This window comes from Theropithecus gelada, chromosome 9 (genome assembly GCF_003255815.1).
Source record: "Theropithecus gelada isolate Dixy chromosome 9, Tgel_1.0, whole genome shotgun sequence".
Classification (NCBI taxonomy): domain Eukaryota; kingdom Metazoa; phylum Chordata; class Mammalia; order Primates; family Cercopithecidae; genus Theropithecus; species Theropithecus gelada.
In genome coordinates, this window is record NC_037677.1 from 85,396,204 (window position 1) to 85,422,726 (window position 26,523).

Genomic DNA, 26,523 nt, shown 5'->3' on the forward strand with positions numbered 1-26,523 from the left:
GTCAGGATTCTGAACTTTGCCACACAGACACATGCACACACACTATTTTAAGAGAAAGAGAGAGAGAGAGAGAGAGAGAGAGAGAGAGAGACAGAAAGAAAGAAAAGAAAGAAAGAAAAAAGAAAGAAAGAGAAAGAAAGAAAGAAGGAGTTAAGGAAATTAAGGCTGAAAAAAATCACAAAATAAGCACCATGCTAGGTCAGATATTTTCCTCTGTTCATTCTTGCATTGTTTGCTGCTGGTTTTAAAGGGCAGAATTGTTGAGACTCTTCCATGTTTCCGTGGGGGACTTCAGACTTGGAGACATTGCAGGGACACAGAAGCCAAGAGGATTTTGCTATGGTTATATAGAGAGTAAACTGTTACAAGCTCAGAGCTGTAAAATATCAATTTGGAGAGGATACCTGCCCCTTCCCAGGCCAGTCATGGATGAGAATGCAGTTTTGCCACATCCCCTCTGGGCACAGTTGACTGCTTATTTGGTTCCGAGAGCTACTTGTTAGCTGAATCTCTGGGACAGGAGTTGGCCTCAATGTGCTCACTGTGAATATGTAGGATTTTGACATCGTGATTCCTCTCATTCTTGTGAGTCAGGATTAACAGAAAGCAGACACTCCCCTATTCCTCTATAAAAGGTCAGATTAAAGAAAAAAAAATGATGATGTCTTTGGAGGTTATGGTCAGGAAAAGGGGCTAGCAATAAAAGCAAGAAGGCAAGAGTTCTGAAGCAGGAACTCTCAAGAGGTATCTTACAGGTTAAATAGATCACAAGGCTGCAGTTTAGATCTTCAGATGTTATCAAGCCACAAGAATGTGAGGTAGAGGTTAGGGAGTAGGCTGAGATTAAAACAGGCATTTCTGATTAATGTTTTCCATTAGTTCTAAGCCACGCTGAAAGCAGTAAAGTGGGGCTGTGACAAGCCCCCTGGCGAATGGGGAAAGTAAACCTTGGAGGGGGCTCAGTAAAGGATATTTGGCAAGCAAATGATAGAGCCTAGACTCACACCCAGGCTTATCTCACTCCAAAGGCTGTTTGCACCATGTGCTTTATAGCACTTTGGACCTCCACTTTGGAGGGGGAATTTGTTTTATTCTTGCATGATACTGAATAGTTCCCATTAGTTAGCATCTGTGGATCTCAAGTACTATGAGGTGAAGTACCTCTTACTGTACCCTCAGTTCAAATTTTCTAATTGTTTTAGTAAGACCACAGTAGCACAAATGGAAAGTGGTACTTGCCATTAATGTTCCCTGTTTTAGATTCTCCTGGCCCACTTTATTTCTGATTAGATTGAGGTAGCATGGTGAGTTTTTGTTTTGTTTATTTGTTTGCATTGTTGATTTAGAGCCATGGTTTTCCAACTTTATTGGTCTTGGAACCCCTTTACACTCTGAAGTACTAAGGGCACGAAAAGGATTTGTTTATGTGAGGTATATCTATTTATATTTACTGTATTAAAAATCAAAACAGACATTTAAAAGAGCACGCAAGTAAGCATTCCATTAACTCTTGTACCCTCTGGAAATCTCCACTATACAACTGTGAAAGATTGATATTTAAAAAGTCATATAATGTTTTAGCAATATTATGAAAGTAATATTGACCTCACAGACTCCCTGACAGGATTGTGGGGAACCTCGACTGTATTTTGAGAGCCACTGAACTAGAAAACATACCCGTGTATGTTGATATTGGCAATTGTTTATAATGCAACTGTAAGTGCCAGGACTGGGGGCAAAAAATAAAGGAATTAAGGCAAGACCATCAGGTAATAAATGGCTTAAAAAATAGTTACTGACCAGTCTGTGAACTTCTTTCATCTTAGATTTGAGGGGAGTTGGCTTCTATTTCTGAATTTTGAATATATTCTTATGTGGGAGTGAATAGTTTTTATCTATAGTAATTTAATAAACTCTGATGTTTAAAATATGTTTAAACATTTCGTGCATATGGAAGCTCATTACGGAGATGTTTATTTCATTGTTTCTGCTCACACTTACCCTTGTTTTTTGGTCACCCAGCCCTGAATCCACCTCTCCTCTCTTGGCATATCCCACTGCCTCCTACAAGAGGATAAAGTCCTAGATATTTACATCTTCGGCCATCTTTTCAGCCAGGCTGCAGGCATGGGACCCAGACTCTGCCAGTCAGACACCTGCATCTCATGCTTTGAAATAGAAACTAGAGACATAGAGAAGTACATGGCAGCTGCACATTATTCCCAGGGCAGCAGCTAGTTGCTGGAGTTGCTGGTGTTGGTAGTAGAAGCTGTAGAATCCCCTGTTCATCAAGTGATAGAGATAGCAGAGGTGTTTTCACCAGACCAATGCTGCTGTGTAGTCTGGGGCAGTGTTCTTGGATATGTAGCTTCCAAACCTGATTTCTCTGGCCCTCCTAGAAGTTTGTGTTTCTTCATTATCCTTCTGTGAATTCGAGAGTCAGACCTTTGCCTGCAACTAAGAATCCTGCTTAATTCATTCTGAAATGCAGTGTCTGTCAAAGTATTGTTTGGAAACCTCATGTGTTGGAATCACTGGGCCATATCTGACAATACCTACTTGTGGGCTTAAAACTGACGGATTCAGAATCCTTAGAGTGGGTCTTAGGAAACTGCATTTTAAACAGATCTCAGGGTTATATGATTTTAGATGCAGTAAAGTTTAAAAACCCCTATCCTAGTATTTTCAACTTTTTAAAGTCTATGCTCTCTCTTTATGAATCTGAGCAATCATCAAAAGAAATAATTCTACTCTTTTTTATTTATATTTTATTTTATTTTATTTTTGAGCTGGAGTCTTGCTCTGTCACCCAGGCTGGAGTGCAGTGGTGCGATCTCAGCTCACTGCATCCTCCGCCCCATGGATTCAAGCAATTCTCCTGCCTCGGCCTCCCTAGTAGCTGGGATTACAGGTGTGCACTACCACGCCTGGCTAATTTTTGTATTTTCAGTACAGACGGGGTTACACCATGTTGCCCAGGCTGGTCTTGAACTCCTGACCTCAGGTGAACCGCCTGCCTCGACCTCCCAAAGTGCTGGGATTACAGGTGTGAATCACTGTGTCTGGCCAATTCTACTCTTTTATAAGGCCCTAATAAATGACTTACTAGTGTTTCCTTGTTCTGCTCCCTCCCCGGCTTCACATTCCCCATAAACCTTTACGCTGTCTTTTTAACTCTTTTAACGTCTTTTCCTGGTTTACTTCTTCTCACTGAGAAGTTTTAATTCCTCAGTTGGTATTGCCTACATTCAGTGGTGCCAAAATTGTTAACTCGATTTCTAAACTGCACTGTGATGAACCATGTTTTTTCTTTCTTGGGCATTTTTGTAGCCTGCAGGCTTAGAGCTCAATGTTTACCCCAGGGATTACTGGAGACAATGGAGGAGAAAGACTGGAATACAAGAGTAATTTTTCTTGAAGGGTTCCTCCACCATGGATTTAGGCCAGAAAATAGCACTGGAGGTATTGATTGATCTACTTCTGAGATTTCTTTTTTTTTTTTTTTTTTTGAGATGGAGTCTCGCTCTGTTGCCCAGGCTGGAGTGCAGTGGCGCGATCTCGGCTCACTGCAAGCTCCACCTCCCGGGTTCACGCCATTCTCCCGCCTCAGCCTCCGAGTAGCTGGGACTACAGGCGCTCGCCACCACGCCCGGCTAGTTTTTTTTTTGTAGTTTTAGTAGAGACGAGGTTTCACCATGTTAGCCAGGATGGTCTCGATCTCCTGACCTTGTGATCCACCCGCCTCGGCCTCCCAAAGTGCTGGGATTACAGGCTTGAGCCACCGCGCCCGGCCGATCTACTTCTGAGATTTCTAGAATCACTGAATATTATAACTGAAAATAATCCATCTTAACCCCTTGTTTCCTAAATGAGGAAATCAGGAGAAGATCCATGTTCAAAGTCATCTAAGTGATGTGTGGGGTATAAAGGACAAAATAAATTTAGAAGTGGAAAGTGGTGATGCAGAGCTTGACCTAAACAAGCATAAAAAGGATGGGAATTACTAACATTTATTGAATTAATATTTGAACTTGGGTACATTCACTTGACTTCTCTGAGCCTCAGTTGTCTCAACTATAAAATAAAGATTCTAATAATAGCTAACATTGATAAAATATTGACTATATGCTAGGAGCTATTGATACTCTAAGGACTTTATGTGCTAACTCATGTGATCCTAACACAATCACGTGATGTAGGAACCACTGTTTCACCCGTTTTGTAGGTGCGCAGGAAGTCTATATAACTTCCCTGCAGTCACACAGCTAAGCGTATTTGTTTTCTATTGCTGCTTTACAAATGTTTATGAAATTAATGGCTTAAATATACATGTATTATCTTGCTGCTTTTTGGGTCAAGAGTCTAGGCACAGCTTACCTAGGTCCCCTGCTCATGGTCTCACAAGGCAGCAATTGACTTGTTGACATGGGCTAGAGTCTCATCAGAGGCTTCGAGTCATGTTCCAAGCTTGTGTGGTCATTGGCAGAATTAATTTCCTTGCAGCTTTGGAACTTGTGGTGGCTGAGTCTTTAAGGCCAGCAGGAGAGAATCTGCTTCTTTTAGAGGTCTTACCTGATTAGATCCAGACCACTCAGGATGATTTTTCTTTTAATTAACTTAACATTATTAGGGTGGATTCATATATCTACAATATCTCTTCATCTTTGCCATATGATTCAACATAATCATGGGAATAATATTACGTGACCTTTGCTATCTTCTATTGGTTAGAAGCCAATTACGGGTCTTAACCACACTCAAGCAGAGAGGATTACACAAACCGACAGATATCAAGAGGCAGGAATCACAGAGCTATCTTAGAATTTTGCCTGTCATAGTTCTAAGGTTGAGTTTAAATCCAGACCGGCTCTAGGTTTAACAGTCCATGCTCATAATCAATATGATCTTCTTTATTCCTTTGAAGAAAGCAGACCTACTTTATAACCTTGCATAGAGTTCTAAGTAAGGTATCCCCCAGAAGATTCATACTGGATGCCAGTCAAATGTTAATTATTTTCACACCTTCACTTTCAAAGGTCAGCTTCGAGAAACCATCACCACTTGCAGTTTTATATTTTCAGGAAGAGATTTCCAACAGTCTCTCTGAACACTCTGAACTTATAACTTAAGGTTATATAAGTTATTTCCATTTGTTCCTGTTTGTCTGAGGCAGAGATAACCCTGGGATTTGGGATTTCAAACTTGAGTCTCAAAAAATAACTTTAGTTCTGCTTCTTGTTTTTGAAACAGATGAAGTGATTGAGAAGAAACAGTGAACATCCTCATTTCACAGATAAGACAGCATGGATCAGCCTTTTACTGTGAATTCTCTGGTAGGTTGCACCAGCTGATATCTAACATTTGGTTGGAAAGCCCAAAAAGAAGAACAGAAACATACAAATGTGAAATGAGTCACAATTACTTTAAGAAGTTTAGCACTTGTAGTTTTTCATCCATCTGTGTGGTTGTCTCCTTTGAGGAAGTGACTAATAAAGCTATCTTTGTAAGACTTAAAAATAAATTTTATTTTCCACAAAAGTCTAAAATTTTAGTTTATCTAGCTAGATTCCAGGAGTGTAGTCCTTTGGCAAAACACCAGAGAGAAGAATTTCAGAGTTGATATTTTTTAAAGCTCTTTGTGTCTCAGCTTCTTTATATAGATAAAAATTGGAGGCTCACCTTGTGTGGTGTTAGCTGAGAAAAACATACATAACACCTAGGTATTGCTTTGGATCCTTGTGTAAATGTCTTTGTACTTGACGCTCTTGTTCTTCTCACTTTTCCCCTCACTGCCCAGCACTGTGCACACTTTCTCTAGCTACATCACATGGGCTTATTCTGTGTCCTAGATCAGTCTCTGACTGTGAATATAGACACATTATGTAATCTCCATGGTCCTAATTTTGTACTTTTTGCCCAATGACAATTGGAAACAATATTTTTTGATGCTCCTGGCCTACCAGGATGGTACAATAAATGGAAACTGTCATTCCCATTTTTCTCCTCCCGAAGACCCTTCCCAACCACTCACAGCGACCTTGTACCAGTGTGCAGTATACTAAATACCCTGTATGCACAGAGACTAGCACCAGGACATAAAGAAAGAGAGAGCCTTGTTCTTGTACTGAAACAGGTTGTGACCTAATGTTTTTTCTTGACCAAGAAAGTCCTTCACAGAGCTTAGTTGTCTTCAGAGTATGTTTGGAAAGTTGACAGTTGCAGAAATGTTTTCATTTTCTGTCCCCATGTTGTTGTTCCACTATGGTTAATAAATACTGACCCATTTCCACCTCTTCAGAGGAAGGAGTCATCCTTATGAGATGTCTTCTGTGTTTTTCTAGAACATTATATAACAATAATTAAAATTTTTATTGTATATGTCACTGTAAAAATGAACACAAAGGCTATGTATCTGGAAAATTTGTGTTTTCATCCAAGAAGCTTGCATGCAAATGAAATATTATAGATTGGCCGGGCGCGGTGGCTCACGCCTGTAATCCCAGCACTTTGGGAGGCCACGGCGGGCAGATCACGAGGTCAGGAGATTGAGACCATCCTGGCTAACACTGTGAAACCCTGTCTCTACTAAAAATACAAGAAATTAGCCGGGTGCAGTGGCGGGCGCCTGTAGTCCCAGCTCCTTGGGAGGCTGAGGCAGGAGAATGGCGTGAACCCGGGAGGTGGAGGTTGCAGGAGCCGAGATTGTGCCACTGCACTTCCAGCCTGGGCGACAGAGTGAGACTCTGTCTCAAAAAAAAAAAAAAAAACTATAGATTGATGAAGACTTTAGGTTATTTTCTAGCTTATCTTTGAAATCAATTTTAAATTTGGGAAGGATAGGACCATTTAGAAGAGGAAAAATCAATCTAATTTTCATTGTCAGGGAAAAAACTAATTATAATCTCTTGTTGCTTCCTTCTCTCACTTCTTTGTCTCTTTTATTTGATATACTTATTATCACATATGTGGCAGGGAAGATGCTACAGGGAACAGAGATAAATGGAAAGTGATCCCTTTTAAAACCCCAAGGAGTTCATAAGGGATCAGACACATTTGTACAGAAATAATTGTAACTCAGTGTGGACTATATAGTAGTAAAATATGAACACATTACTTTTATACATATGAGAGGCTGGAACCCCCTTTAGAAGACATTCTGATTTTCATAGATTTTTTTCTCTAGTCATTTTCTGATATCATTGAAGCAATTATCTGTGGTCAAATGACAGTATTTTCTTTTAGTGCTGTTGAGTTCCATAGGTGAGTGTGGTCAGGGAAAAGTGGATGGATTGCTGTAGGATTTGAGACATCTCAACTGGAAAAGACCATATACTGAAGCCTGAGGCTCAAAGTTCAGAGCTCCAATTTCTGTCTTTGATGTAGTGAAGCCATATAATAAAACATACAAGGGACATGGTATGGTTCTTACTCAATGAAGCCTTGAGAAACAAGTTCATGGGTCTCTGGTTACATGTTAAACCTTTAGGACCAAGAATCATTTCAGATCTCTAGGGTTCTATTGGCTATACATTTACCACCAAAGTAGGCCAGATGGCATTGGAAGAACTCCAGATATCTAATTCACTATGCCCTGCCTCTGAAGGTTGGCTCAGTAATTCATGGCCAGACTAAAAGTATGCTTACCTTGACTTCTTTCATAGCTTTCTGCAGACCTGAATTAAGTGCTCCACCCACACAGTAGTCAGACTTGCAACCTACCCTTAACTGACCAAGGAGGCCTTGAGAGGCTAAATTTGCTCTAGGCTCACTCTGTTCTGGGAGCATCCAGCAATGGTAGAAGTGGTTGGTCTAAAGCCTTGCTTCTCAAACTGTGCATGCATAAGTACCTCTGGAAAGACGGATTAAAACATTGGTTCTCCAGCCTACCTCCAGAGATCCTGAGATCCTGACTATAGGTCTAAGGTGAGACCTGTTAGGAATTTGCATTTGTAAGAAACTCCCAGTTGATGCTGATGCTGCTATTACATGGACCATGCTTTGAAATATGCTGATCTAAAGCAGGGGTCAGCAAACTATGGTCTAAGGGCCAAACCACCTGCTTGTTTTTATAAATAAAAATTGGGGGGACACAGCCAGGGTCATTTTTTTCCATATTGTTTATGGTGACTTTCATGCTGAGAGCTGAATTCAAGTTGCAATGGAAACCATATGGCTAGCAGAGCCTAAGATACTTGCTATCTGGCACTTAACAGAGAAAATTTCCTTTCTGAAGCACTGACTTTTTATTGAATAATCATTCTGAATTGTGTATGTTCTGTGCTTTACCAAAAGTGTATAGATGCTGTTTTTATTAATAAAATCCAAATTACTATCACTGACATTTCTTAGTAACATATCATTATTTTCTTGGTTAAGGACTAATTTAACAGTGTAATTACTATTATACGGAGGTCTGAGATTCTTTTTATGTTTAAAAAAAAATGGGAGGGGCATCCTTATGCTTGAAAAGGCTTCTCCAGGACTTATTTGTGTTTTTTGGTTTTGGTGTTTTTTTTTTTTTTTTAACTCGACGAAGATGCAGAGAGGCCCTGAAAACTTCTTACTCAACAACACTTATTCTGGAATAGAACTAAATCTTTACAGTAACTTGAATACAAGTTACCTCCTTGGAGACCCTTCAGAGTAGACTGACATGAACCCTACAATGGCAGGAATTCATCTTATGACCTGCTTCACATGATCCCAGATAGAAGCATGCACAGGGATATGAGGGGCAATGATATTTTACCTAACATGACCTGAAACATGTGCATACCCTGGAACTTCCAGATAATTGTACCCTGAAACCTACAGTGAGATCCCACTCCAATAAAACTGTATGTTTACCCTGGAGGTTTGTCTTTTTGTTGTATAAACCATGTTTACGCAAAAATGCTTTACTTTGATCATATCATTAACTTATGAAAAGATTTCCTTAGATGATAGTGTTAGGTTCCTCATAAAGAAAATACATCTGTAATATTAGTCATATCCTTTTCTTACTATAATCAGCAATTAATCAGAGATTTAAATTTTGCTTTACAGAAAAAGTTAGCTGCTATGCCTGACCATACAGATGTTTCCCTAAGCCCAGAAGAGCGAGTCCGTGCCCTAAGCAAACTTGGTTGTAATATCACCATCAGTGAAGACATCACTCCACGACGTTACTTTAGGTCTGGAGTAGAGATGGAGAGGATGGCATCTGTGTATTTGGAAGAAGGAAATTTGGAAAATGCCTTTGTTCTTTATAATAAATTTATAACGTAAGTTTTTTAAAGGCCTCTGAAGTGAGAAAATTGGAAAAATATTTACATAGTTATTTTGATGTGGCAGTTTGGGTATCAGTAATGTTTTCATATTCAGACCAATTGCACAGTCTCTAGGAGCTTTAAATGTTCAGGTTTTTAAATTACCAACTAATGTACTCACAGGCATCCCAACACCATCTCTGATGCTTAGGGTCAGGGAAGGCAGGAGGCTCCAAGGCCAGCACAATAATCTATTTAATACATGCTTCACTCTTCATAAATGTAATTTATTTTTTCATGTGATCCCCAACAGAAACTGAAGCTTTATGAGAGCAGGAACTACAGTGTAGCTCCACTTAAAGCACCTAGAACATGTCATCAACATTAAAAAAATTTGATTTGGTGGTTTGAGTCTGGGGGACAAGTTGGGAGACACAGGAAAGATCTGATTCAGGTTCAGGGATAGGTTCAGGAAACTCATTCAAGTTTCATATAGCATTTATTATTTCTTTTTTAAAAACATTTTATTTGGCTATGAAGAGCACTATGTACAAAAGAGCTGTCAAAATGTTGAGTAAAAGTGGCTACATCAAAACAGCCATATCAAACTATCAAATTTCCTATTAGATATTTGCTAGTGGCATATCCTAGTTGAAGAGTTAACAGAAGTGGGACTTGGACTTGCCTTACTATAAATCTGGTAACTTACTAGTTGAAAGGATGTCCTGTTATCAATAATTATATCTTCTAAGCTGAACCTCCTATTTTTTTATTTTAATTGAAAGTCACATGTCGATTACTTTTGCTAGCTTATTATTAATTTGATTTAAATTGACAAAAATTATATATATATTGTGAGTGTGCAACATGTTTTGATACATATATGCTTATATTGTTGAATGACCAAGTCAAGCCAATTAACATATTTATTACCCCACAGACCTTTTACTGAGACAGGGCCTCCCTGTTGCACAGGCTGAGTGCAGCAGCACAATCATAGCTCACTGCAGCCTCGACCTCCCAGGCTCAAGTGATCCTCCCACCTCAGCCTCCCAAGTAGCTGGGAGTACAGGCATGTGTCACCATGCTCGTCTAATCTTTTATTTTTGTAGAGACGGGATCTTACTATGTTTCCCAGGCTGATCTCCAGCTCCTGGATACAAGTGATCCTCATGCTTTGGCCTCCCAAAGTCCTGGAATTATAGGCATGAGCTACTGTGCCAGACCCAAGCTGCATAATTATGCAATACATTGTTATTAACTATAATCATCGTATACACTGGACCTCCTGAACTTATTCCTCCTGTCTAACTGAAGTTTTGTATCCTTTGACCAACATCTCACCCCTTATCCTCACCCACTGGAACTCTAATAGCCACCTTACTACTGTCTGCCCTGCTATAAATTCAACTATTTTAGATTCCTTCTACATTATAAGTGAGATCATGCAGTGTTTGTGTTTCTGTGCCTGGCTTATTTCACATATAATTTCACTAGCTTAGTCAGGGGCTTAGCCTGAGAACATTTAAGTTGAAAGATACAATATTTTAAAAATTGCCTTCCATGGCTCAGCGCGGTGGCTCAAGCCTGTAATCCTAGCACTTTGGGAGGCCGAGATGGGCGGATCACAAGGTCAGGAGATCGAAACCATCCTGGCTAACATGGTGAAACCCCGTCTATACTAAAAAATACGAAAAATTAGCTGGGTGAGGTGGCGAGCACCTGTAGTCCCAGCTACTCGGGTGGCTGAGGCCGGAGAATGGCGTGAACCCGGGAGGCGGAGCTTGCAGTGAGCCGAGATCGCGCCACTGCACTCCAGCCTGGGTGACAGAGCGAGACTCCGTCTCAGGAAAAAAAAAAAAAAAAAAAAAAAAATTGCCTTCCATGATTCTACCAAGGGCAAAATTAAAGGTGGTTTACATGGTATACAAATTGAGATCTGCATTTTATCCAAGTTACTGAACTTGAAAATTTAGAGAATGGTTGGCAGTACTTACCCTACCTGGGAAAACCACTTGTTTTTAGAAAGTTAAGTAATAAATATGAAATTGGAAGTTATTCTCCACCATTGATAGCCAAGCTTTTCCAATAAATTTTGTTTCTGAATAAGTTACCAATTAATAATATTTCTTTTTCACCTTCTGCTCTGATCTTGCATATGCTCCTATGTAATTGTGAGCCTGGTGAAAGGGAAAAGGCCCCTATATCTCAGAATTATTGTGTAATCAAAATATTTGAATTCTCTTGTGTGATAATTTGTAATTCACTCATTCTTCCTGGGCCTTAGTTCATCATCTACGAATGAAAGATTTATGGGAGAAAATCTCTGAGGTCCCCTCTGCTCTAAATGTCTTTGAATTTACTCTATTTATAAAGGCTTAGATAGCTAACAACTTTTAAAGCTTCTTTAAGCCTTAATTTTCTCATTTAAAATGGGAATTACTCTAACATTTCTGTCTAACCTATAGCCTGTTGTCAGAGGAAATTAAATGATGAGTATATGTGTGTATTATTTGGTTTACAGAATCAGTAAGTATAAGGCATATTATTTGATCAGAAACAGCATTTACAGCTCATTATGATTTTTCAAGGAAGGGTTATTCATTCATTTTGCAAATATTTATTGAGCACTTATTATGAGCTGGATTCTATTCTTCAGGCTGAGGATACATCAGTGCATAAAAAAGAATTCCCTGCCCTTGTGGTAGCAGTTTCTTCACTTTACCTGGAAGCGATGCACTTGGTTTCCTGTAGGAATTTCCTTTCACTGCTGCTGTCTCTTGTTCCTCAAATGGTGACGAAAAATAATGAATTCCTAATTAGCACCTCCTAATTCACTAGGGATTCTGGTTGTCACTTTTCTTAGTTACAAGTTTTCAGTTAAGAGTTTTTTGATACACACACGATGGCGCTGCTGGTTCATCAGTGGTCATTTGAGTTTTTTTCAAGAGTGAGAAGGAATTTACATCACTCTTTCCATGCTCTGATATTTTTATGTGATTCTCTGTGTTGCCAGCACTACACAAAAGTAAGATGGTGCTCTTTTGGGGTTAAGCATGCAGTACCTGAGAAAGATCAAACGACTTGATCTGTTTAGAGAGTACCCTGACCTTAACCTTGTTAGCTCTGGTGCTTAGTTTGTTGAGTTTAACCGTTAATACCAAAATAATACTCATGCCAGACTTTAGTGAAAAGGCAGATGGAAAGACTGTAGGTAAATAAGTTATTAAACGTGATTTTTGAAAAAAGATGCTCATTCCCTTATTAGAAACCATGATTGAGCTTTTGCTGTTACATAATGCTAAGAACATGTTTTCTCTTTCTTAGCTTGTTTGTAGAAAAGCTTCCTAACCATCGAGATTACCAGCAATGTGCAGTACCTGAAAAGCAGGATATTATGAAGGTATTGTGGGTTTGCTTATCCGCTGTGGAATCAAATGCTCTATAAGTATCCATTATTGATTCATCCTTCCCTTTCCTCCGCTTTCTCTTTCTCTTGAGAGTTTGAGCACGAGAAATTTATTCCATTAACCATGATGTTTCGATTTTTTTCTTAGACGTTTAATGATCATCATTGAGCCAGTGTGGTTTGTCTAATTGATGCTGGGGGAAAAGAAAGAAAGAAAAACGTTACCTAATGGTGTGAAGAAGGAATTATTTTACAATAATCTCTCCCGGAGATTAAGAGAATGTTGTGTATTTCTCCGAACTTTTTTCAGACATTTTGGCTGCTTTTGATTATTTTATACAGCCCTGAACTCAATAACTGTTTGAAAATTAGTGTTAGTTATTAAGGCAACCACAAAGTTCTAGCTATTTACATCTTATAGAACTGTAACTATAGATTATAAAGTATTGTGGGGGAAGCAGGAGGTGGAAGGCTAAAATACTATCAAGGAAAAAGAGTGTTGCAATTTATCATCATTTTTTAAGTGATTTGTTTATCACCAATAATTGCCATATCTATAATTTTGGTTATGTCTAGCTGTGAATATATTCTTTTAAATAAACATTTACAATATTTCCCATTTATTTGTCTTTAATAGCTTGTGTTGGTCTTATATGAAGGAAGATAAAATCATGTACACAAAGCCAATTGTAGCATGCAATTTTAAATAATTTTTGAAAAACACTTTACCAAATAATGAAATAAAGGCTTTCCTATGAGTCTTTTCAGACCTGAGGATGCATAAGCAAAATGCAGATTTTGTCAGATGGTCATCTACATTATTTATTTATTTATTTGTTTGTTTTGAGTCAGAGTCTTGCTCTGTCACCTAGGCTGGAGTGAAGTGGCGCAATCTCGGCTCACTGCAACGTCCGCCTCCCGGGTTCAAGCAATTCTCCTGCCTCAGCCTACTGAGTGGTTGGGATTACAGGCACCTGCCACCATGCCCAGCTAACTTTTTTTTTTTTTTAAACAGAGTCTCACTCTGTCACCCAGGCTGGAGTGCAGTGGCGTGATCTCGGCTTACTGCAAGCTCCATCTCCCAGGTTCACGCCATTCTCCTGCCTCAGCCTCCCCAGCAGCTGGGACTACAGTTGCACGCCACCATGCCTGGCTAATTTTTTTGTATTTTTAGTAGAGACGGGGTTTCACCATGTTAGCCAGGATAGTCTCGAACTTCTGACCTAGTGATCTGCCCGCCTCGGCCTCCCAAAGTGCTGAGATTACAGGCGTGAGCCACCACGCCCAGCCTGATTTTTGTATTTTTAATAGAGATGGAGTTTCACCATGTTGGCTAGGCTGGTCTCGAACTCCTTACCTCAGGTGATCTGCCTGCCTCTGCCTCCTGAAGTGTTAGCATTACAGGCATGAGCCACCACGCCCAGTCAACTTTTTAAATGTCTACAGTCACTTACCTGAAGTATCATTTATTATCATGTCTTTGTGTAGCACTTCCCCTCAATTCTCTTGTTCATTCAACCTCAGAGAGTTCCATTTGGAAACTAAAGGTGCCAGGCTGTCAAGGTGACTTTCAATTTAGGGTTATGCTTATTTTTTTTTTTTTGTAGGAGAAAAATTCTGCAAAACCATATACATTTCTCTTGTTTATGCTTATTGAATAGATATATGAATAAATACATAAATGAATGACAAAGGATTAAGAGAATCGAAATTTGGTGAAAGAGCTAGAGTCAGGAGACTTGAGTTCCAGTCCTAAATGGGCTGCTGGCTGGTTGCATGATACCGAACAGGACTTTCAATCTCTCCAGGCCTTTGCTTCCTCACCTCTAAAAAAGAAGAGGTAGTTGGGCTTTATAAGAATTCCCAGATATTCCTGCCATTAAGAATCTCTGAGGAAGCTGTTTGAGATCCAGATTCCCAGACCACTTCTCTAGGTGTTAATTCAGTAGATCTGGATTAGGCTTGGGAATCTGTATTTTAATAAAAAGTGCCCCAGCTATTCTTTTTACAGTCTAGCATGTGTAGAAATCCCTATCCACCATATATTCTCTCACATCCCTTCTAATTCGGATGCTACATGATTTATGTACTGTAGAACGAATGATTGATCTCAAACTCACTGTCTAAAAATGGGGTACCACAAAGGTAGCCATGAAGTTCTAGCTATTTACTTTTTATAGCATTGGGCTATAACAAAATGCTTATCTAATCAGTGGGGCCAATAAAGTTCTTACAAAAGGGATAATAGTGTTTCTTTTCTGCTGGAAAGTTATATTTTGGACCCATAAAAAAGATTTATTTTTCTGCCATCATCTTTGGTTACTCATGACTTTATTTGCAACACACCTACCAGCTGTTTTTCTTTCTCACCTGAGGATCTGAAAGAGTGTATTGAAAATCCCACTAATCAATATGTATATATATTTTTAAAAGAAACTGAAGGAAATTGCATTCCCAAGGACAGATGAATTGAAAAACGACCTTTTAAAGAAATATAACGTAGAATACCAAGAATATTTGCAAAGCAAAGTAAGTTCATTTGGTACACTTATTTCATGACTATTTTATGTACAAGTGGTTTTTGAATTTCATTTTTATGTGATGAGTTTTTGAAATGTTCTGTGCATTTAAATTAAAAATTAAAGATGCAGTGATGTGAAACCAATACAAAATTTATGCTGATATCCAGGTTAAGCAGTTGCACCAACAATGTGGTATTTCTATTTCCCTACAACATCTAACAAAGCAATGTGTTAGAAAAGAGATTTCCTATAGCGATTTAAGTAGAACTTTTTGATCGACTCTTGCCAATATAACCTTGAGCCAGATGGCTGCTCTTTTGCCAGATGAACAGCCAGTAGGAGGTAGGGAGAGCAGTATATGGTTTTTGATGTGCCTAATGATGTAGGCCTTAGAAATGTGAATTTGATTCTTAGAATGTTATAGTCAGGATTGCATTGAGATGGAATAACAGCTAACCATGTGGTTGAAATGTAATTGTATCACCCAAAAGTGGTGGCTTCTGGGTTGTTATTAATAAACAGTGACCATTATGATAATGTCTGAGAGGCAGAAAGGCATTGGAAGAAGAAATTGGCCAGTCAGTGGATCGGATACTCACATTCAACATAGCATTCTTATAAAGCTATTTTGCTTTTTTGTTTGTGTTTTATTTGCTTTGGAAGTTACCACCTTCACTGACTCCCACTTCAGTTCAATCTCATCAGCTCTGAGAATGCTCATTGAGCTTTTTGACTTTCTATGGGCAAAGGTGGAAGGCTAGTTTGAGTGGTAAGTTTTAACGAAGTGGTAGAGGGAATGTTGAAATTGGAAATGTCCCTGAAGTGTGTATGTTAATAATGTGACTTGAAATATGAAAGACAGAAATGATCTTGGAGGGTAAGACAAAGCAACAGCAAGGCAGACGAAAGCCCAGTTCAAGTCTCCCTTCTACAGTCGGCAATGTGTATGATCTTCCTCTTCATGATCTTCCTGGGAGGAACAGGCTCTGCAGCTGTTGCATGTTCTGCCTTTGATACCAGTCACTTCATAGCCTACGGTAGTGTCCCATGTAGAAATCTCTGTGGGGTTAGAATAGCAGGACTGAGCCTAGGAGAGATGAACAGCGATGCCTGTGAGCCCTCGCTTCAGCCAGCATTAGCATCATTTGGAAGATTGTTAGACATGCAGAATCTCCGGCCCCATCCCAGACCTTCTGAATCAGGATTTGCAACTGCAATTAGCCCCAGGGTGATTTGTATGCACCTGAATGTGCAGCTATCAGTTGTGTCCCCTATGCTACCGCCATCTTACGGTAGCTCCCAAATCTAGCTTCTCTCAAAATCACTTGAAAGGCTCATTAATACTTCATATTATCTGACCTAATAAGCCTGAATATTTTGTTAGGACTGGAGAGCTTGGGACTCCTCATTTTTAGCAAAACTCTTCGTTAGTGGTGACAGAGAAGGTTGGAACACATTTTAATAACCTTTTTTTTTTTTTTTTTTTTTTTTGAGATGGAGTCTCGCTCTGTCCCCCTGGCTAGAGTGCAGTGGCGCAATCTCGGCTCACTGCAAGCTCCATCTCCCGGGATCATGCCATTCTCCTGCCTCAGCCTCCTGAGTAGCTGGGACTACAGGCGCCTGCCACCGCGCCCGGCAAATTTTTTGTATTTTTAGTAGAGACGGGGTTTCACCGTGGTCTCCATCTCCTGACCTTGTGATCCACCCGCCTCGGCCTCCCAAAGTGCTGGGATTACAAGCGTGAGCCACCACGCCTGGCCTTAATAACCATTCTTTTTAGTGATTCCTTCTTATCCATAAATTTCCAGCAGAGTATGAGTTCTAGAGTCAAATGCAAAAGGTTCTAGGGCAGCACTGTTCAATAGAACTCCCTGTGATGATGGAAATGTTCTGTTTGACACTTTCCAATATGGTACCCACTAGCCACATGTGGCTACTGGGTACTTAAATGTGACTAGTGTGCCTGAGATGCTGAATTTCTAATTTTGTTTAATTTTAATCAAGTTCAAATAATCACACGTGGCCAGTGGTCACTATATTGAAAGTGCAGTAGGGGTGAGGTATTTTGTTTCATATGGTCTTGTCGGTCTGACTGAGCAAACAACCTTAACGTTGATTTTCCAGTATTTACAAGCATAAGGGAATGGAGGGATCCTGATTGTCATGGCCTGTCTCTGGTAAAATATCAGTGGATTTAGAACTGCTATCTTAATCAGATCAAGGGGCTTTTACCCTGATGTTATGTATTTCTCTCACTGTTCCCTGAGTGTCCCTGTGGGTATATCACAGTATCTAGCCTTTTCTCTGTCTGCTTGAAGACTGAAAATGTCTAATTCCAGTTCAATGTTTTTCCTTGGACACTAACCTTCTCTTCTGGCTGCCACACTTTTTAGAACAAATATAAAGCTGAAATTCTCAAAAAACTGGAGCATCAGAGATTGATAGAGGCAGAAAGGAAGCGGATTGCTCAGATGCGCCAGCAGCAGCTAGAATCGGAGCAGTTTCTGTTTTTCGAAGATCAACTCAAGAAGCAAGAGTTAGCCCGAGGTCAGATGCGAAGTCAGCAAACCTCAGGGCTGTCGGAGCAGATTGATGGGAGTGCTTTGTCCTGCTTTTCCACACACCAGAACAATTCCTTGCTGAATGTATTTGCAGATCAACCTAATAAAAGTGACGCAACCAATTATGCTAGCCACTCTCCTCCTGTAAACAGGGCCTTAACGCCAGCTGCTACTCTAAGTGCTGTTCAGAGTAAGTGATGAAATGCACCCCCGTGAGACACTGAGGCTCATCGGATGGAACCATATTTCTATAGCATCTGGGAGGGTCCTCCTCATTTCATTACTAATTGTAGTAGGACCCCTGCATAATATGGTATGCATGACAGAACTAACCTTTCAATACTCTCTGGCTTTTACTATATATAACCTTAAAATTCAGGAAATATGATGCCCCCGATAGAGCAGAGACTCAATCATAAATGGGAAGTATTTTATCATTGAACAGAGATTTTAAATGAGAAGAATTTCAAGTCCTTTTGTCTTCTATGTATTTTAACTAAGAAATACATACATCTTAAATACATCCATCTTTCTGGAGAGAAAAGGTGTTGAGAAAATTGTTTATCCAGGACTTTGCTCAGCAATAAATGTTTATACTCGGTATGCTTAGCATCATCCTTGGACTGAGAGAATCTCATACACATAGATAATTAACCTCCCAATGGCCTGTGTGTTTCTGCAAGAATTAGTGCTGCTCCGTACTGCCAGATCAGTGCTGGCAGGTTTCCAAAATACAGAATTCTTCTTCACAGACACTGTCAGATGGAATTTGTGTTCCCATTTATTTGAAATGAGTGATAATAGGCGACCATTTTTAAAGTTACTTTACTGCTAATTCTTTACCAAAACATTGTGCTTTGACTTGCTGATCACCAACTTTCATAAAGATATAAGTAACGTGGTAAACACAATATTTATCATATGTCTTATGGGGTATGAGATGCATTCTACACAGCCTATGCATTTAACCGTATATTTACTTCCTGCCAAAAGATAAAATAACATGTAAATAGTTGACCCAAGGTACAAACATGTAAAAGTGCTGGTACCTCCTCACTTTGCTTATAAAATAATTTATATACATAATTTAATTTTACTTCTAGTTAATGTTTACTTCTAAGAGTTTTAAAATAAAATATGCAAAGTGGAACACCTGATACTTTTATTTTTGAAATTTATGTCCAACTGCGACTGCTTGCCAAAAGCAATTTTGAAAGATGGGACATACAGTTTGTTTTTTAGCCCTTTCTCCCTTTTTTGTTTCTTAGATTTAGTGGTTGAAGGACTGCGATGTGCAGTTTTGCCAAAAGATCTTTGCCACAAATTTCTGCAGCTGGCAGAATCTAATACAGTGAGAGGAATAGAAACCTGTGGAATACTCTGTGGAAAACTGGTATGATCTTTATATTTATATATATGTGTCTGCATAGGATACTTTTAATAGTACTAGATTTCTTCTGATAAGTGGAACAGAATAAAAGCATGCTAAGAGTTATCAGTATTATGAAATTAACATTACACAAATTAACTTTATAAAACTACTGTCATTATTAATGGAATGATCCTTCAAGAAAATAGATTGTAAAATTTCAGAGACTCTATAAAAACTTGTCCTAAAGATCAACCTATAAATCAAATCTTTGATTAGAAAAATGGTATGAAATATAGGTCTTCAGATTTCCAAATCTATCTGGTTGCCAAATCAAATTTTCATTGCAATTGTTAGCTTCACATACATTCGTATAATTAACTTAATCTGTGGCATGTATTATCTTGCTGTCCTTTTTGAGAAACACATGGAATAAAACTAGGATTTTGTTGTTTCCTTTAGTTTAAGGCAGTAGTTTCAACAAAAGCCTATAGGCACAGGACATATTTAATTATGGAAGATATCATAAGTATGTGATGAAAGACAATGTCATAATAGAAGGAGATGAAAGAAAGGAGATGCATTCAATTTCCTATCTACAACAAAGATAAATAATGTTTCTTTGGGCGTGTCCTTTCATAGTCTGTTTTGAGTGCTAGTTTATATATCTGGGTCCAGGCATATTTTCAGTCCTCAAAATTTAGCTTAGGAACCTCTGCTTTATTGAATAATACTACATTGTATTCAATACACAATCTCCTCCTGCATTCCAGTATTCTGTCATCTCTTTCCCTCCAAGATAGAGGAAGCCACTGGTGGCAAGCACAGGAGAATGGGCATCTACAGTCACCTCTGTTGCACTTAAGGAGACAGTGTGCTATTGAAACATCCACCCCCACATCCTGTGTTGTATTCAGATTGATTTATTGATTCATTTGTGATTCATTCACTCCGTTGTCAGACAAACATTTACCGAATATCTAAATGTGCCAGGCAGTGTGCTGGGTATTAGCAGTGGGTGTCCAGCAACAGCCTGCCTCACGATACTTATGATGCTGTGAAGACCCAGACAGATGACTAATGATAAGTGGGGCTGAGTGCTGTCTGTGCAAGTGCAGGGAATCATGGGAGTGTGTAACTGGTAAATCTAACCTTGTCTGAAGGGTGGAGAAGGGTTTCCCTGAGAAGTGATGTTTGAGCTAGGCCTGAAGAATACATAAAGGAAGAGGTTGGATGGAGGGAAGAGTTGAAATCAGGGCAAAGGAGCAGTGCATAGTGTGCAGGAAAGCCCTAAGGCTAGAGAGAGGATGGTCCTCTGGACAGAGAAAGGCCAGCCTGCCTGGGGGAATACAGCCTCTCACTGCACAAACATCTCTTCCTTCAGGATCCCATGGCACTTCACAACCCTCTTCCTCTCAACTCTTACCTTTTGCCTAAGGGGAATAATTTGTTTTTTCCTTTCTCTTTATCTGATTGCAAATCCAAAACATTATCTTAATTACAGAAGATCCTAGTGAGTCCTCGCAACATTCGAAGAATGTCTTAAATCTTGAAGTGACATTAAATATAATTAGTAATATAAAAACAAAACCATCAACCTTCACAACCCTAAGAAATGCCTTTTGGTAACAACACAAAATTATTTAACTAGTATCTCCCCCTCCAAACAAATCTGTCCTTGTTTTGTTCAGTTTTTCCATTACAGCTGTATCAAGACATCATTTATTAACTAAACTTCCACAGAAGCCTGGCATGCAAATTCCTATTTATGTTATGTTTTCTATTGTGAAAGTGGGTTTCAAGCTACAAACAACTGAGTCTCAAACTTTTGGCAAAGAATCCATTTTTACTGTTGGGACTTGTTTTTGAATTGGGAACGGTTGTGTGTCCCGGTACAGGGAGGGATAATGTAAGTGGTCCCTGTACCTAGACACACACCCCTATTGGCGGACTCTTTAGTCTTAAACATTGCACTTCCTGTTCCGTTGTGTTTTTTTTTTGTTTTTGTGTGTGTGTGTGTGTGTGTGTGTGTGTCAGATGCATGTCATTCTTTCTGCTACTTGTTTTTTAGACACATAATGAATTTACTATTACTCATGTAATTGTGCCAAAGCAGTCTGCGGGACCAGACTATTGTGACGTGGAGAATGTAGAGGAATTATTCAATGTGCAGGATCAACATGATCTCCTCACTCTAGGATGGATTCATGTACGTTTGACCTTTTGGGTTTCAGTTTATTTTTGTGTGGCATGCTATTTTCCTCCTTGAAAAAGTTTAGCCTCTTTTAAATAGCTTCTTCTTTTTAAATTTTTCAAATGTAATAAAGGTCATCATTTAAGTAGTGGTTCTCAAGCGGAGAGAAAAGAATAACAGATATTAAAAAAAATAAAGTTCATCATATTATGGCATGTTTTTCAGTGTTAGACTCTGTCTAAATCTGTCAAATCTGGATTTGGAGAACGTGTATCTTTTGCTTTTTCGTATCATCTAAAGTTAAAAGAGGTAGGAAGAAAGAGAGTAACATTTGGAAATCAGGTGATTTGTTTCAGATGATTTTACATAGCCTAGTGAAGGCTGAGCCAAATTGTTAACTGATTTGGCTACACAACTATTAATGTGGGTCTAAATTAGATTATTTTAAGAAAATATCTGAAAATGTTTCTTTTAAACGTGTTTGTATATATCAGCTACACTTCCTGACACCCCTCAGATAGGCAAACGATGTATGCATCACTGTATAAACAGCCACAGAGTAAGGCAAGAGGATAGGGCCCAAAACATTGAATTCCAACATCCACCAGGCCATCATAGGAGCAAGTCAAATAGACATGAGGTTAAATCTTGGCTGTGCTAAGAATTTACTGTGGGGGCATTGGCAAGTTATTAAGCAATCTGAGCATCAGTTTTATCGTCCATAATATGGAGATCATAATACTTGACTTCACAGGATATTTCATATTAAATGAGATACTATTGGTGAATTTCACAGCACATTTTTTGAGGGACTCAGAAAATTGTACCTATTATAATTGGTGATAATAATCTATCCTTTCTAGCCATAGTGCAATCCAGCTGAGGGAAATTTTTTCCATTCAGTCTCACATAAGCTGGATCTAGGATAACGTCTTGGTGTGTTTTTGCTGCTATAACAAAATGCCTGATATAGGGTAATTTAAAAAGAACAGAAATTTGTTTTGTCTGGTCCTAGAGGCTGGGAAGTCCAAGATCAAGGCACCAGCATTGGTGTCTAGTGAGGGCTGCTCTCAGCTTCCACAAGCAGCCTTCACTAGACACCAATGGCACCTTGTTGCTGTGTCCTCACAGGGTGGAAGGCAGAAGGGCAAGAGAGCACTCCCTTCAACCTTAAGCCCTTTCACAAGCATCTTAATACCATTCATTAGAGTGGAGCCTTTGTGATTACTCACCTCCCAAAGACCACACTTCTTAATACTGTTGCATTGAGGATTAAGTTTCATCATGAATAGTGGTGGAGACCCCACCATTCAAACCATAGCAGGCTGGGATAAACCATCCCTCTAAGATGGGATACTGGCCAAGAAAATTTCCAGGACGCATTCTGGGGACCTCCAAGTGCCCTTGAAGAATGATACATGATCATTTTTACTTGCTTTATAGAGAAGCACTGGGGAGGGGCAGCATCCACACACACACACACACACACACTTCCTAAGCATTTGGTATTATGCAGTTCTGGAGGGTACAGGAGACTTTAGTCCCAACTCCACCTGTAAATTATTATGTTCTATCAGTCAGGACTTCTAGCCTAGTTTCCAGATTCCCTCATTGGCTGAGTGAGGTTCATGAATGCCTTCTCTCCTCACTGGATTTCTGTGAACAGGAAACAAGATACAAGGTGTGAAAACTCTTTGAAAAGTATAAACTGCCTCTCAAATGCAAGAAATTATTTATAATGAAGAGTTTGTAAAACTCTACATATGTGTATTTGCTTTACTTAACAGTAAGTAATATGCATTACAGTTTGCCTGGAAATTGCTGTATTATTTAGCTTAACATGATTTCTGTAAAAAGAATGCCTTATTTAGCTTGACATGATTTCTGTAACAAGAATGCATTTTAAAGCAAAACAAATTCTAGCAAGAATGACAGTCTATTAAACTATGCATTTACATTGACAAGTCAATGTTAGTTTATCTAACAAAACATTTTCCAAATTAGAAACAAAAATTTTCCCCTTATGAGCTACTGTGAACATAATGCATGCAATTGTGAAGGTAAGTTGTTTAATAAGTTTAGCATAATTCTTGAATTCTAGGACTTTTTGTTAAACTCATTTCACCATATCAAATTATTGTGGTTGGATGAAAATACAAAAATGTTACATTTCTAAACCTCAGTGATTGTAATGACTTTTTATGATGTTTTTTATCAAGTGTAATAATAGCAACAAATTCCAGAGCTGGCTTTTTTCAAATACAAATTAGTCATCGGGAAAAAAGGTCTGAAATATAATCAGACAGACATGTATTTGAATTTGGACTTTTTGGTTTAACTAGCTTTATGAGCATCCACAAGTTATCACTTTCTTGCTTACCTCAGTTTCCTCACCTGCAAAATGGAGATAATAATAGCACTTGTTGCTGTGAGAATTCAATGATATGACTCATGGAACGTGATTAGTTCACATTATACAGTTGCAATAAATGGCATCTGCTGCCATTGTTATCATTGTCATCATCATTTTCATTTCCGTAGAGTGAGGGAATGGGAGCCTCATTCTCCCATGGGAAAACTGTTCTCATTGGAATAGACATAATTCCTTTTGGCAGAAATGAAGGACTCAGGTCATGTGGTGTGCATTCCGTGTGGAAATAAATTGACAAGCAAAGTGATTTGTCTGTATGATAACCTGCTTGCCGCCTCCACAGCGCTATAGTTTCTTTGAACAATTTTTAATTTCTTACAAAGACATAGAAGCCTCTATTTTACAAAGAGAAGGTGTTCCTTGTAAGATAACAGGCTGTCAGATGCTCCCACTCGTACCCCCTACTGAAGATTTGCATTTTAAAAGTTAGGATAATTTCCATTCCTTTGTCGATCTAAGTTTTTATAGGCCAAGTGTTATTTTTTCCTTGCAGAACATGTAGCTTTCTGTAAATAATCATCTGATTTTGCCTTCATTCTATTAAAGCAGAAAAAAACTTTTTCTTGCTTTTTTTTTTTTTTTTCCCCAAGACAGAGTCTTGCTCTGTTGTCCAGGCTGGAGTGCAGTAGAGTGATCACAGCTCACTGTAGCCTCAACCTCCCTGGCTCAAGTGCTCCTCTCACCTCAGCCCCCTCAAGTAGTTGAGACTACAGGCACATGCCACCATGTCTAGCTAATTAAAACAACTTTTTTTTTTTTTTGGTAGAGATGGAGTCTACCTATATTGTCCAGGCTGGTCTTGAACCCTTGGGCTCAACTGATCCTCTCACCTTGGCCACTCAAAGTGGGGATTACAGGCATGAGCCACTATGCCTGGCCTAAAAATTGTTTTAAAATCTTACATTTCTTTAATAGAATATAGTTGTGTGTAAAGACATTTAGCTACTACTATGGATCTGTGCCTTTTAGTTAATAAAGACATTAAAATAACAACAGCAATAACAACAGCTAATGACTTTTATTTCTATGTGCTAAGCACTGTTCCAAGAATTTTAATGGACTGTCATATTTCATCTTCATAACAATCCCATGCAGAAAATATTATCCCAATTTTACAGATGATGAAATGGGCAAGAGAAGGCTAAGTAATCTTCACAGTGTCATATAGCTAGTGAGTAATGGTGTCAGGACCTAGACAGTGGTGCCATGAATCTTTGTTTCATGATTAAAATAGTCACATTCTTTTTTTCAAGAGTAATTAGGGTTTAATATGAATTTTTAAAATAACTAGATGTGCATTTCTTTTTTATATTCAAATATGAACCTCTGATTGACCATGCATAAACACATTTGTATGTAGCCAGAAACTTGGCAGATTTCTTTTAATTTATAATCCCTCTTTTTTCCTCCCCATATATTTAGTTGCTATGCAAGATTAGTCCCAAATACCTTTAACAACTTGGAGTCTCCCATTCTCCCATTTATAGGAAATGGCAATCCACAAAACGATACACAGCAACATGTGGTCTATTTAGTGAAAACTTCCTTTTAATGTTCCTAATGTTGTATATACATATCTTGTGTCCAGGGTTTCCAATCACAGCTCTGCTCCTTACCAGCTGTGTGACCACAGGCGCATTATGTAACCTCCCTTAGTTTTGGGATCCTTGTATGTAAAATTCAGATAATAAAATAAGTATCTCATAAATGAGTTGTGATAATGCTATAAGAATCTATTTAAAGCCCCTAGCAAATTAATTTCCAGCTCTTTCTATCCCCCAAAGAAGAAAGTACACCAACACTTCTAGGAGCCTCTTCTCAAAGTCATAGTTATTCCAAAATAGCAAATAATAGGAATGCATAAAGGGAAGGATCATGTCAGCAAAACCTTTTTAAAAATCCCTTATTTGATTAATGGTTAAAAATAATTTTTTAAAAAACAGAATTTTCTATTAAAATAAGCTGTGGCCTTGCCTAAGACAGCTATCCTAGTAAAATTGTCTTCTTTTCTATTTATAGACGCATCCCACTCAAACTGCATTCTTATCCAGCGTTGATCTTCACACTCACTGTTCCTATCAACTCATGTTACCAGAGGCCATTGCCATTGTTTGCTCACCAAAGCATAAAGAGTAAGTGTGACTCTTCAGGGGAGCCCAAAGAAGGCTTTGTCTAGGGCTGCTGGGTTCCTGTGTGTCCAGACACCAGGTTGTGGTACTTGGATTGGCAAGCAGACAACACCCTCGGGAAAAAGAGATGGGTGGCAGTCAGCTGCCATCGACCTGTAGCTCTGCAGTTGAAGGTCCATTCTGTGGCAGAATTACTGATTTTCTTTCTTCAGTTAGCGTGACCTTGAAGTGAATAACATTTAAGAAGGATGCTATCCCAGTTAGCCTTTTTAGGACTCATTTCTACTGTATTATGTTCTACCATAAGAAATGTTCTAGCCTTAGCTGAGAAAAAACCTTTCTAGCTTTGGAGACACTGATTATTGTAGAGTAGTTATGAGCATGGGAATCAAACAAACATATGGAAATCATGGCTCCACCCCTCAAGTGTTGTGTTAGGCAGGATACTTGACCACTGTAGGCCTCTGCCTCTTCATCCCTGATACCTGCCCATCAGGGATGGATGTGAAGATGAAATTAGATAATAGCCTATGTACAGTGCTTAGCATAGTGCCTGGTACCACAGCAGGCACTCAATACCTATTTGCTATTGCTATAATCTGTATTAACATTATTAGAAGAATTCGAAATATCTGCCACTTGTAATTTCCTCTCATGGGA

The 26,523-nt window shown here is 38.8% G+C and overlaps 1 protein-coding gene across 1 annotated transcript in view; it reads left to right on the forward strand.

Annotated features, from left to right (window-relative positions):
• Nucleotides 1-26,523, forward strand: part of STAMBPL1 (STAM binding protein like 1) — a 47,401-nt gene that overhangs the window by 19,442 nt on the left and 1,436 nt on the right. The window contains exons 3-10 of the mRNA XM_025396920.1: nucleotides 5,251-5,333; nucleotides 9,046-9,263; nucleotides 12,576-12,651; nucleotides 15,091-15,186; nucleotides 17,573-17,930; nucleotides 19,009-19,133; nucleotides 21,181-21,318; nucleotides 25,754-25,866. Coding sequence (XP_025252705.1) covers nucleotides 5,304-5,333; nucleotides 9,046-9,263; nucleotides 12,576-12,651; nucleotides 15,091-15,186; nucleotides 17,573-17,930; nucleotides 19,009-19,133; nucleotides 21,181-21,318; nucleotides 25,754-25,866 — 1,154 coding nt within the window. The 5' untranslated portion in view covers nucleotides 5,251-5,303. The remainder of the gene's footprint in view (nucleotides 1-5,250; nucleotides 5,334-9,045; nucleotides 9,264-12,575; nucleotides 12,652-15,090; nucleotides 15,187-17,572; nucleotides 17,931-19,008; nucleotides 19,134-21,180; nucleotides 21,319-25,753; nucleotides 25,867-26,523) is intronic.